The sequence below is a fragment of the Petromyzon marinus genome, chromosome 8 (assembly GCF_048934315.1).
Source record: "Petromyzon marinus isolate PM22_M1 ecotype Great Lakes invasive population chromosome 8, UKy_Petmar_22M1.pri1.0, whole genome shotgun sequence".
NCBI classification, from domain to species: Eukaryota; Metazoa; Chordata; class Hyperoartia; order Petromyzontiformes; family Petromyzontidae; genus Petromyzon; species Petromyzon marinus.
Window position 1 is genome coordinate 5,558,184 of NC_133674.1, and position 20,546 is coordinate 5,578,729.

General features: G+C 47.0%; 1 protein-coding gene across 3 annotated transcripts in view; it reads right to left on the bottom strand.

Annotated features, from left to right (window-relative positions):
* Positions 1 to 20,546, bottom strand: part of LOC116940161 (A disintegrin and metalloproteinase with thrombospondin motifs 3-like) — an 87,054-nt gene that overhangs the window by 63,034 nt on the left and 3,474 nt on the right. For all 3 annotated transcript variants that reach the window (XR_012941243.1, XM_076065553.1, XM_076065552.1), the window contains exon 4: positions 15,867 to 16,029. Coding sequence is in view for 2 of the 3 variants with exons in the window: in XM_076065553.1 (XP_075921668.1) it covers positions 15,867 to 16,029 (163 nt within the window). In the remaining variant the exon portion in view is untranslated. The remainder of the gene's footprint in view (positions 1 to 15,866; positions 16,030 to 20,546) is intronic.

Sequence of the window (20,546 nt, forward strand, 5' to 3'; positions counted from 1 at the left end):
AACAACTCCTTGCTAACAACTTCTTACTAACAACTCCTTACTTACTAACAACTCCTTACTTACTAACAACTCCTTACTTACTAACAACTCCTATCATTACCTGAAAATCCTGGCTCTGCCATTGCTTTATACTGTTTATTAACTCAGATTTTTACGTCATATTCCTGACTGCTGTACCCCTACAATACAGTACGTACATTCTAAAAGCAATCTGTAATGAAAATTCTTTCTGCGTGGAGTGTAAGTGGTGAACCCAGCTAAACAACCCCCATGACTGACATGATGTGGGAGGCATTCATCCAGCCACGGACTGGCAAAGGGTTTTACACTATAATTGTTATTTTAATCATAGTGCATGATATATTATTTTAATCATAGTGCATGATATATATACACACACTTCCGTTCATTTCTTAAATATATATCCCATCAGTCGATGGCCCTCTGGGTTTGTGTTATTCAGCAGCATTCATTTAAGCCAGAGTTTGATTGGTTGGACACCGCTGGATAGCACAGCATCTGTCAGTCTAGAAAACACGAGCGATTTAGCAAACTAAAGAATACAAGGAAGTGCCCGTCCCTTTCTGAGCCACAAACCCGAGCTTCAACGACTAACATTACACGCCTCGAGTCACTCCGGCCAGCCTTTGTTGAGACTTTGAGGCTTACATCCTTAATGACAATAATTGCTTTGAACGTAATGAACAGACTGATGCAACCCAAGCAATTACTCTGCTAATGACACAAATTGCTCGGGTTGCCTCACTGCTTCCAGGAAGAGATCCCATCAGCGGTTTGGGGTTTGCTCGGCAGCGCGCACACCGGCACGCCGGACGGCACCGCACTGCCAAGGATGCGTCCCTTCTTACTGCGGGCACGGATGCATCATCAATCACAACCAGTTACCAACAGAGAAGCCCCAACATCAACGTTAAATCGCCGCGCGCGTGCCCCTCGGTCTTGATGCGGCCGTCACGTGACGCCTAATCCCATCGGTGCTTGTAATGGCAGCATAACAACATTAATTATGTTTGTTTTACATATTTGGGAGTAAATTACATCGGCCTCCCGCATAATGCAATAATTACAGAAATGTAATTAATTAATTAATGCGCGGTCATATAAAAAAAAAACCTCGCGCGCGGGGGGGGGGGAAAAAACCCACACAACTGTTTACACAAACGGCTGTGACGTAACTCGGGGCACACTGTGGCACATTGTTGCTCGCGCCGGGGGGGGGGGGGGTGAACGTGCAGGCACCACGGCGTGTCGGATTTTCGAGGGACCACGGGGGCCGGCGCTCCGCGCACGGCTGGCGGCTCCAGCTGCGGTGGATCCGTGCCAAGGCTCTCTTCGAAAATCCCTCGCAATGGGCCGTGCGCAGGTTTCACTTTTTTTGATAGCGTAACAGAAAAAAAAAACCAGAGGAGACGAGAGGGGAAAAGCTCGAGCAATAGCGCATTAGCGGCAACTTCACTTTTAATTTCAAAATCAAACAGCCTCGGGACATTCGGTGCAAAGCGGGAGCTGTTAGAACGGATATCCCCAATACTACATGGATTATTAGCGTTGTAATGTAATGCATAATGCCTACTAATGGCTGCAAAACGTGCATTACATTTTTGGAAAAATTGTGAGCATTAGTAGGATTAACATGCCTATATGCAGTGTAATGTGTAGAAGCATAAGTGAAATGAAACTCATGTTTATCGTGCTACACAAGTAACAAGGGTGACCTCTGTGCTCATATGGAACACACACAGGTATCAGGACTCTGCGACACGGACCACTCTACAACCAAAGGGCTCACAAGAATAGAAACACTGCAACTCTCTCTTCAAGTATCAGGACTCTCCGACACAGACAACTCTGCATCCCAGAGGCTCACAAGAACAGAGAGACTGCCAGTCTCTCGTTACATTGGCACACACGTAGCCACACAACCCGGCGAAACGCACAATATCCATGAGACGAAACTGCTAACTGTTATTGACATCAATATAAACTAATATTAATATACAATTACCATACTTCACCATGCTGAAGTAGATGGTAATACTTACTGCTTTTTTAGCTTCTATTACTATCAATTAACACGAATAACATATTGAAGGCATTGCGCTAGTAACACAAAGCTAGAACATGTTAGAGCGTGCACCATGTTATGATAAAAAATCAACTCTATTTGTCAATTACTTTAGCTTAACGTACAAACAAATAATGGCAGCGTGAGAGAAAATAGAAAAAAAAACGGATGGAACTATTTAAAGCATTGCTTTAAACGGCAAGATGTGGATGTGCATCCGAGCGATAAATGCATCGTGTTTATTTGGCACATTTTATGCATTCTGAATAAACATGGTCGCATCATCATAATTTTGCCAGCTGGAGTATCCACAACTGAGAAGCGAGTACAGAACTTCTGCATATTATCACTATTAGTGTTGGGCTTGTTCGCCCAGCAAAACCGAAAAAAATATTCTCAGCTCTTGTTCAGGAGGGTCCTGAACAAGAGCTGAGGGTGATGTTGCTGCTGTGTGTGAAATCCCAGTTGAGTCATTTTGCAGGTAATATTTCAGCATTTGGACATTTTGGCCAACTCCCAGTCACATTGCACGTTTGGTTTCAGCTTTAGGAGGAAACTGGAGAACCCGGAGGAAACCCACACAGAACCGGGGGTAGGATAATGCAGCCACAACACGGAAAGGCACCCAAGTCGGGAATCGAACCCAGGGCCTTCGTGCTGCAAGGCACGCGTGTTACCGCTGTGCCAGCCTGCCCGCTTCATTTGTAGAGGAAGCGGTGGGTCTAACAGCACCATGTGCTTGGCCCCAGTGAGCTGTTGCGATCGCAGACCGAGCACAGCGATTGGCAGTGTCCCCTCGGCTGCCCCGCAGACACCGTCTGCATTTAGGCCACGCTCCACGTGCTGAGTGACGCAACCTTTGGCGATGGAACAGACAGACGATACGCCCAGCGGATTAAATGCTAAATACCCTGCAGAAGACTCAGTCACCACACCGCTGCGCGTGTCACGTGATAGCAATAGCTCGGGCGCGAATATCCATAATGCTGAGACGAGCTGCAGGATATAGAAACACTCGAAAAAGATAACTTTTTAAAAAGCCCCACCATGAATGCTTGTAATTTTAAGAATCCCCAAACCGCAGGTCACTGCACTGTGCATGCTCGTTCTAGGAATAATAAATCACATGTGCGCACGCTTGTTTACGTCGCCACGTTGGGTCGATTTCGTGTCATTTTAGAGTGCACCGCAACAAATCTAGCTTTTTTCAAAACATCAAATTTAGCTTCTTACATCAAAATCCTTACAAACCCCCGCGCGGAATGCAATCTATCTTGGGAGGATTCAGCATGATAACTGCCGGGTTCATGTTACTTGGCTTCGTGGAACCGCTGGTTAAATCCGTGCCCATGACATCACCGCATTTGGCAAATAATTCGGATGGGGTGGGCAAGAGCGGTCAGTGCGAGGAGGTGTCGGCCCGCAGATCTGTTACGGCCCCAGTTGCCATGGCGGGTTCTTATCCAGCAAGGCTTCCACGGTGACCCACCCATTCCTCATGCATGTGCCCTCAACCCCCTCATGAACATTTCAGCTGCGGTTCTGAGGAGGCCACAGGGGCGACAGCTGAGGGGAGGACAGTGAGGGGACACTGAAGGACTAAAGTTGAGGGAACGCCGAGGGGGAAAAAAGCTGATGGGAGGGGAAGCTGATCGGCAGTAAAGCTGATGGGGAGAAGCTAAGGGAAAGAAAGCTGATGGGGAGAACGCTGAGGGGGAGTGAGGTTGAGGGGAAGTGAGGTTGATGGGAAGTAAAGTTGATGGGAAGTAAAGTTGATGGGAAGTAAAGTTGATGGGAAGTAAAGTTGATGGGAAGTAAAGTTGATGGGAAGTAAGGTTGATGGGAAGTAAAGTTGATGGGAAGTAAGGTTGATGGGAAGTAAAGTTGATGGGAAGTAAAGTTGATGGGAAGTAAAGTTGAGGACTGAGAGCTGAGCAGTCGGGGCCCAGCGATGTGAGCCAACAGCGCGTGGCGCAGCTGGGGCACGTTCACCTGGGGCACGTTCACCTGGGGCACGTTCACCTGGGGCACGTTCACCTGGGGCACGTTCACCTGGGGTATGTTCACCTGGGGTATGTTCACCTGGGGCACGTTCACCTGGGGTACCTTCACCTGGGTGTTATTTAGCGATGGACAAGTCCGGTTTGCTCAAAGCAGGTGGCCACGTGCGTCGCACTCTCCTTTACTCTTGACAGCTGCAATTACAAAAATTAATGGCTCCCCCCCCCCCCATAACTTTTTTTACGTGAAATGCAATATTGTTTAGTCAATTATCCCGAGTGCATTGCGAAAAAAAACCCACGAGTAAATCCAGCAGCGCTGATATCGCTCATAGTGGAAATGCTCACCGAGGAGATACACTGCTCGCCGGGAATAATAAACAATGACTCAATTATGGTGCTTTTGGAAAGAAAAAAAATTCTGACAAAACCAAAAATAAACAAAGAGCCTCAAACAGCGTGCGAGAATCACGCATTATTTAAAACCAATATTGACGAAACGAATGAATGCGAATGTGAAATGCTCAGGAACGCCATCATATTTGCGTCACAATGGCACGCGTTGCAATTTGATACTTGCCTAAACACGAGGAAGGAAATGGACTTTTTGTCTAATGCCACTGAAACACAAGAGACCCAATGAAGCCGCTGGCAGAGAAACGCAATGTAGGGGTCGTGTAAATAACAAGAAAGGAAAGGCAGTTTTAAAAGGCAAACGGGCCAATGCAATATTCCCATCGTGTTCCAGGGTGCAATGGATTTAGTAAATATTGTGCATAGTCACTATTCCGTACGTACGTTGAACTTCTTTCGCACCGTACGTAGTCAACCGTGCTAATCGGAGGAAAGGACAAGAAACGAAATAAAAAAATTAGTTCTCAAGAAATTAGTTTTCAATCTAGATTTAAAAGTGCATAGCTCCAATGGCTTCCGAATTCTACCCAAAACACCAACACAACTGAGGTTAGGCTATGCAAACGTATGTGATGGTAAAGCGCGTTTTATGTACAGTATAAATTTCGCAGGATATATTTGCGTGTAAAGGTGCATCGCATGAGAGGTGCGTGCTCAGCACTTGCAAGAGAATGCGTAATTCTGGTAAGCGACACTCACACTCATTTGCAATGTGATAGTGCGAAAAACCACGTGCTTGGAAAATGGAACTCTATACCCTCACTTGATTTGATCGTGGAATGTAATTTGATAATTATATAATTAAATGGACGACTTTCAGACAAGAGAAAAAAGTATTCGGAAAGGTAAATAATTAAATGAAAGAGATGCACTGTTAATTTAATTACGACCTTGCAGTGTGATGCAAGGGAGCCCTTCCAATTGCATGACCCAGCCAATTAATAAGAGGCCAGCATTTTTAAGAAGGGCTCAAACACTGCTATTGCACTACAAGCAATACGACTTTTAAAGAAACCTTTTAGTGATTAAAGATCACTATGTTATGTGCAGCTGGATACATTATAAATATACAGATTCGCGTAACCAGTATTGGAGAGACACTAACGATGATGTCATATAAAGGGCCGCTGTGATCCTGCAACAAATAGAAACTCAGCCTGTACATATTTGGCATTTGCATAGTCGAGCAACATTTTATCCGCGTTTTATTTTTGAATCGGTAAGGACCAAAGTGGTGCATTACCATATTCCGTACAGAGAGAGCACGCGTGAAATTTAAAACCCTGCAAACCCGACAGTAAGACCAGTAAAATCTCCGTATGCAGCTTGGGACATCCAGCATTCCACACGTAAACCAATTCAGCTTGCGTCCGAGAGCAGGCAACCCCTCACAGCAGATGTCCTGCTTGTGTGAAGTTTCATCTAAGCCAAGACTGAGAACCGTGGGCAGGGTGATTGGATTGGGTGGCCTGTATTCATTTTTTTCTGCCTCGAATACTGGCAACTCATTTGCAAAGGGTCGCGACATTCGTTATTGTAACTGTGGAGGCAACTGTGCATTTGGAGTGGCTAGCAATCCATTATGGTGAAGCAAAGTTCACAAATATTATACATATATCATAACAAAAACTAAATTCGTCTTATAGTTACATCCACTACTTCATGCCTTGTAGGCAAATTAAGGCTTGTTTGCTTGAAAAACGTGTGGCCCGTTGTGCTTGAATAAAGAGGTGCTCTGTGTAGGCTCTGTGTGGTCATGTAAAAAAAACACAACACCAAACCACACACACGCACGTATACACACAAACGCACGCAAGCGAACGCGTACTAACGCGCACATTGCGTTTTCCTTAAAAAAAACAATCCGTCGCCCCTTGCACCTAAACAGGTGCTTCATTAAAAAGTGCTGGCATTACTGCAGTTGGAGTGAATTTAGAATGACGTAGGTTTTTTCACTTCCATAGGTGGAACATTAATCTTCCCGTTTCTATTTGCTTAGCACCCTGACCTTTTGGCAGAAACCTCGCTGCCCTTCATCAGGCAGTTTATACAAATATGTGACCTCAATCAAAACAATTTGGATTGAAGTGTGCAGCCCTTGAATAATATGGTGACACAGGTGGCCACCCTTTTTCAAATATATAATGGGACGGGTTATAGAATTTTCAGGAATTTTTAAAGGTTTATTGCAGGATTAGGCATTGGTGTCTGTGACGCGTAAGTTTGGGCGTGAAGCGCCAATGGTTCATGTATCGCCTCCTTATCTTGGGCCACACTTCCTCCCTAGCTCTGCTCCACCCAGGGTAAATTCGAACGTTCTCAAGTGGTGGTAGTGACCAATCTGTTGGCGGCTCGACTGGGAAAAGAAGGCTCACACCGACGAGCAGCAGGATAAAGTAGAATCGTTCATGCACACTCTGCGTTACATAAACAAGACATGCACGCGCTTACACACGATCCGTGTTCCCTGTGAACGAGACTAGGCGGAGGTTAAACGTAATGCGTTTGTGAGCTTTGTGAATGGAGGAGCTACATGGCATACATTATAAATAAGTGCATTTCAGCTCAATGAATTCACCATGTGCAGATACATATATGTTTTTTTTTAAAGAAATACCCCACGCCTACTCTGCACTTTCTTACATAATCTCACTGGAACCTCATCTGCACTATATTTTCCACATTTTAAGGCTCCGCGGTAATGGTACATAAATAATTTAATAAACGTATCTCTCTTTTAACACTGCACATGCGGTAAAACACATACTCTGTGTAACACCGCCTATTAAACGTCTGCAAATTTCCTATTTTGCAGTGCAATTCTGTATGCTTCGTAATTATGCCCTCTCTGTATAAAATACAGGTTTCAGGTTTAACTGCTTTGTCTCAAAACATAAGAATAAATTAATGTTTACTCGTTAATTTCTGGTCCTAGTAAACCCTATACACTATACATCACAAAGCAGGCAAGCATTTCCTGTAAGCAATACATTACCAAAACTTTAGTTACTTTCTGACTGGGTAGTATATCAAGTACACACGACTCGGTGAATTATGGCAGTGCTTTTCACACTACAGGCCCCCTGGCTCCACAAATGTGTGGCTTTGCATGTCAGCTTTAAATAGATGAGTGTGATTCTCATGTTATAATTGGGAATGGTGGTGAAAGCCACCGTGAACAGTTGGAGGTAAGGCCTGGATTCTGGACCGAATAGAAAGACTTCGGAGTTTTTGCGAAGAGTGTCCGCAGGCCCCTGTGACGATCACGTGACCTCACGCATCCTGCTTAGAGGCAGCTCGCCTGACGCTCATCGCAAGGCAGATCCAATCTCAGCGCGGCCGCTGTGAGCACGAAAGAAGTTTCATTTCCCTGAGCGGTACACGCAAGATCTCCGGCGTCTGGGCTCAGCAAGCCTCAATTTAAAACAAAACGTAAACTTGAAACCCAACTCGACACATTTACATATTGTCGCTTCAGCACACTTCGATATTAGACACAGTATGCTGCATGGATACATGCGGTACGGATCTTCTGTTTTAATAACGTGTCATTTCATAGAAGGCATTTATTAATAACGACAATTGACTGGTGAGATGGAAGATTGGTTAGTGCACTGCACGATGACCCCACCGACCTGAGAGTGATTCCCTGCAATGGCTAACATCAGTGCTTCACCAACCCGCAATGAGCAGTATAGTGAAGTATGGTCAAACTATCTCCATGACTGACATGGCATGGGGAGGTATTAATCCAGCAGTTGATTGACAAAGGGTTTGTAAATCATTTGGTAGTTATAATATGTGCACCTGTGATTAGCACGGTTGGCTATGTACGGTTGGCTACGTACGGTGCGCGAAAGAAGTTCAACATACTTCCAACAACATATATGGCTGACTTGACAGATACACAGATATTCGGTGTCATTCAAAAACATATTTTGTTTCTGAAAGTTTTTAAATCTGTCACGAATATGGGGGCGAGGTATTGACGTATTCGTACAGCGGCACTTTCACAATTAACGCCGTTGTTGGCGGAGAGTCCGTGAGTCACAGCCTGGCAGGGCCTGATTCATTTGTAAGGTCAAGTGTGAAGGACCTCAAATGGAAAAGGGGGTAATAAGCTTTCGAACGGGCATCAAGGGCTGTAAAAGCCAAACACGTGCTCGTGCCCACATCCCTTTGGGCCCATCGAGGGGTATGCAGACGTACGGCAGCCAGCTCGAGAAACCCACATTCTGTTTTCCCAAGTTAGCCGCGAGTGAGCTGCAGCGAAAAATAATCCAGCTTCAGCACGCGCGGGAGAAACGTGCAAGTAATTAAATGCAATGCATGGCAAACATCACAGGGGCCGGGTTTCGCAACAATGCCACTAAAGTCAAATTTTTCAGTTTACTTTTAGTTTACTGTTGTGTGCCTCCTATGAAAAGGGCATTCAGGCCCAAACAAAATAACAACTGGGAAACCAAACAAAGGAGCCGTGAGGTTAAGGTTCGTGTAAATTTTAGTGCAGGAATGTAAATTGTGCCGGCTGCACCCGGCGTGGACGGCTGTGATTTCTAGCGCCGGACAGAGCGGCTCAAGCAAACCTTTGTTCTTCCCGCTCCTCCTCTTTGCATCTACAGCTCCTGCACCACAATGCATTTAGTGTCACTAAGGAATCTGCTTATTGTTTCCAAATTGAGCAATTTAGAGATCACTTAAGCCTCTGTCCAAAAGCGAGACTCATATTTTTGGTTCGACTCTTTGCCTGATTGTCTTGCTTTTGTTACAATCTCCTTTAAATAATTGTATGTAATCTAAGTCAATGCTTGTGCACGATTCAAATTCAGCTCATCCCTCGGCGATTGCCAACAAACCAATAAAAATTTTTCTCAAAACGGTCGTAATTTTGGGCTGACATACAAAATAACGTTTCTCTCCCCCCCCCATTCTCCTTTGAGTAATCCGCATCAATCATGCAAAATCAATAAAGGTATTCGATGCGGAGGGAGCATTATTAGGTTGATTATCATTCGGTTGTAATTAAATGACCCGTTAGTAAGAGACGAATGGCCTTTTATTTTAAAAGCAGATTCACTCCGTAGGCGGTGCCAGAATATGACATCATGGCATTGTGCAGAGCAGCCGGGGATCTGACGTCAGTACATGCCCCACAGCCCATTAGTCCGCCCGGAGCTGACAGGGGCCCATTCAACGCCGAACAGTGGCCCGCAGTGATCTCATTTGGAGAACCACAATGGGGCCAACCCAGCCAACCTCTCCTTCCACACTCGCTAAGCTCGCCCGGCCCCCTTCCCACCTCAATCAGGTGCCCGTTGCCAGGGAAGGCCGCGTGTCCGTGGAAAAAATGTGTCCCGGTTAGTGACGCGCGAGCCCGTTCTCATGCGGGCGGGCGACGCACGCACGCACGCACGACGCGCACGACACGCCACTCGCACCGACGCGTCCGTCCGTCCGCCCGCCCGCCCGCCCCACCATACTCGGCCGTCAGCCCTGGCACTCATTCCTAAAAAGCAAAGCGTGGAAACGTTTTGCTCTCGCTGGTGAACACACACACACACAAAGTATGAATGAAGGAATTAAAGCGGTACACACGTCAATCAGTGAAAGCGGGGTAGCTCGTCGGAGAAAGTGGCTTCACGGGCAGAGGAACGCCTCTGCACATCCCAATGCGAGTTCAGCGTCTGCCTCGTGAGACACAGAGTGCGTCTCAGCCCGAGCTTACTTAGTTATGAATACAATGAGGTAATAACTTCAATAATAATAATAATAATAATTTATGTGTCTTTAATATTACGGTACAGACAGTGTGCTCATGTGAATTGACCACTGAGGCCAGGTGAACACAACATTGAAACCTGTTCCTCTAAGTGATGTAAAAAAACCGTCAATATTTTTAATCAGCCTGTCATTTTATGCATACGTTCACTGAATAAACAACGTTGTAACTCTCCTTCGCAATGATGTATATACATACAATATTTATATGTTCCCTTTGTGCATGTTTCCCAAGCTTTTATGCACAAACCGCACGAAACAGCTACCTCCCGAGTAGTCCATAGAGTACACACACAGTACACAAAGTACACACACAGTACACAGCGTATACACACAGTACATAGAGTACACACACAGTACATAGAGTATACACACAGAATACACACACAGTACACACAGAATGCACACACAGTACGTAGAGTACACACACAGTATATAGAGTATACACAGAGTACACACACAGTACACAGAGTACACACACAGAACATAGAGTATACACAGAATACACACACAGTACACAGAGTACACACACAGGACATAGAGTACACACACAGTACATAGAGTATACACAGAGTACACACACAGTACAAAGAGTACACACAGTACATAGAGTACACACACAGTACATAGAGTACACACACAGTACATAGAGTATACACAGAATACACACACAGTACACAGAGTACACACACAGGACATAGAGTAACACACAGTACATAGATTATACACACAGAGTACACACACAGTACACAGAGAACACACACAGTACATAGAGTATACACAGAATACACACACAGTACACAGAGTACACACACAGGACATAGAGTACACACAGTATATACAGTATACACACAGAGTACACACACAGTACATAGAGTACACACACAGTACATAGAGTACACACACAGTACATAGAGTATACACACAGAGTACACACAGTACACAAAGTACACACACAGTACATAGAGTATACACACAGAGTACACAAAGTACACACACAGTACATAGAGTACACAGTACATAGAGTATACACACAGAATACACACACAGTACACACAGAATACACACACAGTACACAGAGTACACACACAGTACACAAAGTACACACACAGTACATAGAGTACACACAGTACATAGAGTATACACACAGAGTACACACAGAATACACACAGTACATAGAGTATACACACAAAGTACACACACAGTACATAGAGTACACACACAGTACATAGAGTATACACACAGAGTACACACACAGTACATAGAGTACACGCACAGTACATAGAGTATACACAGAGTACACACACAGTACATAGAGTACTCACACAGTACACAGAGTATACACACAGTACATATAGTATACACAGAGTACATACACAGTACACAGAGTACACACACAGTACATAGAGTATACACACAGAATACACACACAGTACACACAGAATGCACACGCAGTACACAGATTACACACACAGTACGTAGAGTACACACACAGTATATAGAGTACACACACAGTAAATAGAGTATACACACAGAGTACACACACAGTACACACAGAATACACACACAGTACACAAAATACACACACAGTACACAGTACACACAAAGTACTCAGAGTACACACACAGTACACACAGAATACACAGAGTACACACACAGTACACAGAATACACACACAGTACACAAAGTACACAGTGCACAGAGTATACACACAGTACACACAGAGTACACAGTATACACACAGTACACACAGAGTACACAGAGTATACACACACAGAATAGACACACAGTACACACAGAATACACACACAGTACACACAGAGTACACAGAGTATACACACAGTACACACACAGTGCACAGAATATACACACAGAGCATACACACAGTACACAGAGTATACACACAGAATACACACAGTACACAGCATACACACAGTACACACACATTACACAGAATATACACACAGAGCATACACACAGTACACAGAGCATACACACAGTACACACAGAATACACACAGCACACAGAGCATACACACAGTACACACAGAATACACACAGTACACAGAGCATACACAGTACACAGAGTATACACACAGTACACACAGAATACACACAGCACACAGAGCATACACACAGTACACACAGAATACACACAGTACACAGAGCATACACACAGTACACACACAACGTTGTCCCACGTCCGACCGCATAGTCGCACGCACAGTGATTTAAAACCGCGTATAGCGAATCGTGTGGAAATCGGTTAGCCAGCGCACGTACAGCGGCAAATCGACAAAAGCCAGGGACGCAGAGAGCGAGGGGGGAAACTGCGGACTGCAACGGTCGTTAACAGGGGCGAGGAGTCAATGGGACATTCATCACTGCAGGCCATTACGGTGTCCGCTTTATTAGTCCTGATATCCTTGCACCCATATTAAAACATAAAAAAGAAGACCCATAAAATAACACCTCGTGGGTAATTTTAGGCTCTTGGGAACGAGAACCTCGTCCAAAACAAGCAACAGGGTCCCAAAGGGTGCAACGTTAAACCCGATTTCTCAGCTGACGCACGGTATTAACACCCTCATCACAAATTTATTTCTGCCTCAACTTTCAGTTGTAACGTGTTGTTAATTTCTCCTCTTGACAGAACGCCGCCACCGCTGCCACAAAATGAAGCATGGCCGATGCACGTGGCATTAATAGAACGATTGGAAACATCGGGTCGTACAGTGCCACGGGGTTTTTAAATGTGCACAACAGGGTTACTTCTTAATAAGCAACGAGTAACTCAGAAACAAAACCACGTGCAATAACAACCGAAGTTTTTTTTTTATATGTATGTGCATTTTGTCAAATATTTGGAGTACCAACTTCCCAGCCTGAACAGAGCCGTTGCAGCTATTCTCCAGTGGACAAGATCGCTATTTTTGTTCTTCCATTGGCAACGGACCTATATTTCAACACTTCGGGTCACTAACGAACTTCCGTTGGTACGCTTCACTCATTCAGATACATTCAAAAATAGTGCGCTTCGTATTCATCAAAACTGATACTTTATTGCGCCGAAGGTGTTTAGCGAACGTGTAGTTTACACTTGATATAAAACTGTCAGATTATGCTTTAATTCACGCCTTACAGCAATGCAACAGATATAGGGTCGCAGCCTGCTGTTGTATTTTTGAATTCAACATTCTGGGTGCTGACAGACAGGGGCTGGCGAATGGAATGGGAAGGAGCGCCAGGTCAGCAGTGATCGCTAAATTACCCAACATTGCGGGCTTGCAAAGATTACAAGGAGAGTCACGACCACTGTGAATCAAGGGGTGACCACAAGGGCCGCTCCAGGCCATGCCAAGTACAGGGAGGTGAACATTTTGAACGATTTTCGGACAAAAAAAAGCCACCAAAGCAACGCCGCACTTAGAGAGGAAACAGCCTTTGAAAGCAAAAAAACCTCCCAAGTAAAACTAGGTTGAGGTGGCCTAATTGTACCCCTTGAGCTTTATTTATTTATTTGCACCAAGAGCTCTTGCTGCTGCGGCACATTGGCAAACGCTCGCGAGATCACTGTATACACATACACACAAACTATCGACAACTCATCTGCCTTACCAACTTAGATTTCACTCTCACAACCCCCCACCCCCCCCCTGCCACAGCTACCTTTTTACTCCTACACGACCATTACCCCTACTTTCTCCAAACTTATAACAAAATGAAGCTAATTACCCAGCAGGCCACGCAACCTCCCCCCGCCCCCCCCCCCCCACATACCCTTTACGCTTGCAAATTTGACATTTCCAGAATTTGTGAACAAGTGTCACCCACGCTGAGCCAGCTCCGTCTCACAGAAAGGGGCCGGTCTCTCTCTCTCTCTCTGGCTCGCTCTCTCGCCCTCCCGCTCGTCACAAAAGGCCCCCCCCCCCCGCCGCCCTCCGGCTCTGAAAGGCAGCCGCCACCCCTCACGCAGCACGGGACACGCACGCCGCGCGGGACGCGGGGACGCGCGTGCCGTTGCCATGGCACGTTCGGCCACCGTGAGATCCGAGGGCCAGGAGGAGAGAGGAGGGTGTCCGCCTCTGCCCAGCGCGTGAACTCACTGACGGAATCCAAATTAGCCACGGGACCCACGTTAGCGTTCCTCCGACGGGTAGTGCTGCCCCGGCCACGTGACCTTTGCGCAGTGGCTCATGAGCACAGCTGTAGAGATACTTTTGATGTGATCCCTTTATACATGTACCTAGAATTATACAAATGTCGTTCCGTGTCTCCATATATATTTGAAACAAGCTTTTTTTAAAGTTCATTGGCTTATTGGATTCCCAGACCAATATTATCCAGCAGCTTAAGTTTCAGCAACAAAAATACCTCTGGTCCAGATTTGATCTCCTGGAACTCATCAGCAGAGTCAAACAAATGCTGTCACGTTGCCAGGTGTCATTGGTAATAGCACTCCATCTAACTCGATGGGGCCCTGTTCAATGCAAAAAAGGCAATATTGCAAGCCAACGCATGCATCGTTGTAATCATAATAATGTTAAGCGAATTTCATCCAGAGATCCCAATGCGTTGTTGTGGAGCATTGCCAATGAATTTGTGGTTAGAATGTACTTCACAGTTAAGTTCTTTAATGTTTCCTTGGCTTATGAGGTTAATATCTAAAAGTGAGGGTCTCTTGAGTGTGGAGCAGCACTAATCTCCATTGCTCGCCCTGGGGCAGTTGTGGAGACATCACATTCCTATGGCAGGTGGAAAACTCACTGTAGAACAAGCACTGTTCACTTCACACGAAGCAGTAAATAGTTTATCAACCCCACAAATATGATTGTCTGTTGGCTCCAGACCTGGATTCAATCTTGCAACCTCTGCTTTGTGAGCCAATACATATTAATCAACGGATAAACTATTTATCATTGCTATGTTGAATATCACCCTGTCTACCCCTCCCCACTCATGTGGCTGTACGCCCATTCGTACAACATGCGCTCCGGAAACTAAGGTTTTCTGTTGAAGCTCTCAATCAACCTTCACTCAGTGGGAAGTCGCACATTCTCTGCCACTGCTCTTAGTCTAGAATTCCCTTCCCCCAGCCACCTGTGCTGTCAACTTCCTGACCACGTTCAGGTCCAGGCTCAAGACCTTTTCTCCGCTGCCTGTGACTGACCGCCTCTATCTCTCTCTCTCAAATAAATACGCCCCCAGTTTCTGTTCAGCGTCTTGAGATGCAATCCCATTGAGGTGCTGTGTAAACGTTTGTTATGTTGTGAAGTCGCCCCATGTTATTCACGAACTTGCTACCCGCGACTTTGGCTTATTCGTGAATTGTCTCTAGAACTCTACACAACTGCATCGAACGAGAGAAAACAAGCGATGAGACAAAGTGATGAGAGAGAATGTGTTGCGACAAAGTGATCAGATAATTTTCAGGCATTTAATTGCTTATTTATGTATTTATTGAAGGTAATTCATTTAAAAGATATGTTTTCGGAGGCCAATATCACGAGCATCTCTGGAACGTATCCCTCGCAAACAGCGAGGGCATACTCTAATGGTAGAATGTGTGTGCGCGTGACGAGCTCTTACCGCTGTGTGTGCCGGATTCGGGCGTCATTGAGTCGGAGCGCTTGACGGCAGACCTGCGGTAGACAACGTGGCTTCGGCCTTCTTGCGAGTGCTCGTCAGCGCGACCCCCGACCTCCAGAGGCTCGATGAAGTACTCCTCGTCAGGAAGGCGGATGAGCCCTGCCTGCAGACGGCAACGGGGTGCCACAACACGAGTTCGAGAATGACTCCGGGAACGCGGCTGGAGGGTGCAGAGAAGGTACGGCGGCACAGGTGACGCGGACACGGGAGGGAGGCTTTCTGAGCTCCGCAGTGTGCCCTGCATGCATGGTTGCGTCTGCAGGCATTCGACAGCAGTGAATCGGCAATATATGGGGCAGTGTCCACGATTTCAGACACTGTCAAGATTTGGGTAATCGCTAGTACAATGCTGAAGTGGCTTTTTTTTTTTACTTGGGCATAGTATATTCTTGGTTCTTTCGGTAAAGAACCAAGAATATGAATCCCTGCAGTCACGAAAGCTTTAAATCAAAATTTGGGCATAGTATGTCAACTAATTAGGGCCTTAATTCTGACGTGAAAAATTGTCTGCCTTTTACCCGATTTTATCTTTGAATTCGTTTGTACAATATTTTGTATACACACTTGAGTGGGGGTCCTATTACATTTCAAATAAAACCTTTACACCTTGGAAACCTTTGACGAAGGAGAAATGCTCTCGCAATACCGTGGTGTCGGACGTAATCAGACCAGCTGACTTTCTCATCGACTCCATACAATGGCGATGGTTAATTCAGTTTCGTACATCTGTCAACCATCGATTTGTTTCATAAGTCAAGTAAATTTTCTGAAACTATTGACAATTACCCTAAAGATGACATGCCACGTGTGTCCTTGGGATGATTAAGAAATGTTGACTTGTGAGGTTCCCTTTCGAAACATTGGTACAAATAAACTAAAAAAACACATTTTTATTTTATTTTAGCAGGCAAGGCTAGCTGAGCTCTAGAGCTCTTATTCAGAAGTGACCTGGCCACAAACGATAGCTCAACGAAGTGGCTTGTCACGTGGACATTTATGGCAGCCAAATACTCTAAACGCACGTTACGTTTCTAAATGTGGAGGAAACCACGGGGAGGACACGCAAACTCTAAGTATACAGGAGTCAGGGTCGTGATAGAACCCACGACCTCCTGCACACCAGGCGAGATAGTTAACATCTCACCACTGCGGTGCTCGAAATGATGTCAGCAAGCTTCTATTAATGTCAAAGAGGTACACGAGGAGGCGGTGGGGCCTGCCCTCAACCTCACCGGACCACCCCCTCCGGACACTGCAAGAGCACAATCGTGAGCATATTAGGTCGAGTTCCCCAAAGAGGAGTGAAGTCGACATTGAGATACCAACAGCCCCTGGTGTTGCGTGTGGCCAAAAGGCCACTGGAGTGGACACCATGTTGTAGATAACACATGGTATGTACAGAGACTAATGCACCCTTATATATCCTTAAAACACCGATGGGACAAGTTCTTATTCTTAGCTCTTTCGGTAAAGTCACGTTGAAGGGAAACAACAAAATAATAAAGTTCTGTTAGCGAGCACCTATTAAGGCCGGCTCTGCACGTGGAGGAGGTGGTGTGGCCAGCAGCACGCTCCCCAGTGCAGACCCTCACACACGGCGTCAGGTGCTCAAGCAATTCTGTGCCAATTTGAGGCCTAGGAAAGGGCCGGATATCACTTGCCACTGATGTTAGCCGTGACCAGGAATTGAACCGAGGTAGCCAAGTTTGTAGTGCAGTACGCTACGAACTACACAAAGATCTCCCTTATAGCCTTCACATACTTTTGGGGAAAGAGCGGTTAGCAAGCACCTATAAAGGCCGTCACGGTAGACGAGGGGGTGGGTGGCCAGCACCACGCCCGACCACCTTCGTCTCCCCAGTGGCGATGTTTACACGCTGCACCAGGTACATATTTGAGACTGAGTAGATCTCGGGGAGGCCCAGGACCAGTACAGATAATCGTCACTGGTGTTGGTGGCCATGAGCGGGAATTCGAACTCGATTCGCCGGGTTCACACCTAACCGCTGCGCCACCGCTCCCCATCAGCAAACTTACACACACGTGCACGGATGCATGTGTGTGTGTTTTCAGACATCATCTGAATGTATGTTGAACTTCTTTCGCACCGTACGTAGCCAACCATGCGAATCAGAGGTGTGGGGGAAGGACAATAAACTAAACACAAAAATCAAGTTCACCGATGTCAGCCTTGGCCGGGAGATGAACATGGGTCACTGGGTTCGGAGTGCAGTCGCCAAACTACTGCACCATCCTTTCTCTCCGCAGACACACGTGAGCACCGACAGCCCTGTACGGTTTGTAGACAGCAACCCCCCGCTGGGGCTGTACCCTGCCACTAAATTGGAGCTTCTGGGAACATTTTCAAAAACATTATACAAAACTGCATGCTGTAGTTTCTGCTTAGAAATTGGGCTCCGGCTGATCTCGTGGCAGTAATTTTATTTTAATTCGCACAATTGACCAAAGTAACTAACCTAACGCATGTGCATATTAGCGACCCGCCCCCCCCCCACCAAAAAATATAACAACCCCAAAACACCCCGCAAGTTTCTGCGGAGTCTTACTCCATTACTTGTTTCGTACACCATGACGAGTTAATCAACATGCTAAAAACATAATGCTCACATTAGACACGGACATTTTAATGGATCAGGTTATTTTGGAGAGCGGATTCGTTTTGTTGTTAAATATCGAGCAGCTGTGATCACAACGTCCACGATAACTCACGGGCGGAGGTCGCAAGTCGCCACGGAGGCCCCCGCTTAAGTGGCTCTCATTTTCCACTGACCGCCCGCGTACAGTGTCCCGCTTGCGACCCTAAGCCCCGAAAATTGTCTCCCTCTTGCGGGGCGTCCACTCAGCTGGGTCTCATTAGCCTAGCTCTCGGGCCAGTGCAGGCGCGAGAAGCGAGTGTGCCCACTGGCTAGAGTGTGGTGAGAAAGGCTGCCTTGCCGGTCGGAGCAAAAAGAGTTGGATGCTTCACGGCTGCGGGGTTGGGGGTTACTCGAGTTGACCGTGGTGACATCATCATCATATTCATCGGCCATAATGGTCAGCCCCCTCCGTGCCGCTCATTAGGGCCAGGGCCGTGATCAAAGGCAGCTTGTGTCTCCACAACCCTTGTCACTGGCATGGCTGGGCACACTTATCTTGGAACATTCTCACAGGACCGAAAAAAAACTGCCAAAGATTATTAATTATCTGCTCGAGCTGGTAAGCACCACTGCACAATTGAGCTTGCCGCTTGTCAGTGAAGGCAAACTGGTTATATGCTGCGTTAAAATAACAGGTTCTGTCTCCTTACACTAACCACTTTAATTATCTTGCCTTTAATTGCGGTGCCGCTAATTGTACAATTACGAGCAAGGTAGAAACAAAATCTGGAAATAAATATCGTTAGGCGTTTCGAATGTGCCAGGCTTGTTTTAAACGACGAAAATGTTTAACAGAAAACAAAAGCCAAATTTTTTGACGCCACCTTGGGAACAAACGAAAAAAACCATAAGTTCGGGACGACCGAGGAAAGACAAATCCCTCACACCATGGCAGAGGTTATTCGCAGGGCAAGGAGGGGTGAGTGCTGCAATCCACGCTGCAAACACGGCACGTGCGAGTGACCCCACGCAACAGAGGGATTCCCGAATGCCTTGCTCCGCGCTCCTGGGAGCCCGCGATGCCGCCCCTCGTGCGCGTGAGGTGCCCGTGAGGTGCCCGTGAGGTGCCCGTGAGGTGCGCGTGAGGTGCGTGTGAGGTGCCCGTGAGGTGCCGTGAGGTGCCCGTGAGGTGCGCGTGAGGTGCCCGTGAGGTGCCCGTGAGGTGCCCGTGAGGTGCGTGTGAGGTGCCCGTGAGGTGCCCGTGAGGTGCCCGTGAGGTGCGTGTGAGGTGCCCGTGAGGTGCCCGTGAGGTGCCCGTGAGGTGCCCGTGAGGTGCGCGTGAGGTGCCCGTGAGGTGCGCGTGAGGTGCCCGTGAGGTGCCCGTGAGGTGCCCGTGAGGTGCCCGTGAGGTGCACGTGAGGTGCCCGTGAGGTGCCCGTGAGGTGCGTGTGAGGTACCCGTGAGGTGCCCGTGAGGTGCCCGTGAGGTGCCCGTGAGGTGCCCGTGAGGTGCGCGTGAGGTGCCCGTGAGGTGCGCGTGAGGTGCCCGTGAGGTGCCCGTGAGGTGCCCGTGAGGTGCGTGTGAGGTGCCCGTGAGGTGCCCGTGAGGTGCCCGTGAGGTGCCCGTGAGGTGCCCGTGCTTTCCATCAGAGCGGCGGCGGCGGTGGCTCGAGCGCCCGGCGGGTTCTCAGGGTGACTCGGGCGCGAGGGGGGGGGGGTCATCGGCAGCCCAAGCACCCGGCCTTGGCACGCCCACTGTGCTTGTAGGTAATGCCCCCTGTAAGCGTGGGTAATGCCCCTACGAGTGCAGGTAATGCCCCTACAAGCCACATCAGCAACTCGACAGATTGTTACCTTGCCAAAGTACTCATCTTGCAAACTATATCTGCAACACTTGTGGAGTTTGTGGTCTAAATAATAACACGGCCACGTGCTCGGATGCCTTTTCAGCTGGTGGTTTAGGCAAGGTTGAGAGCATTGTCGTGTAATGTGGTGGTCACATGACCACTGTGCAAGGCGTGATG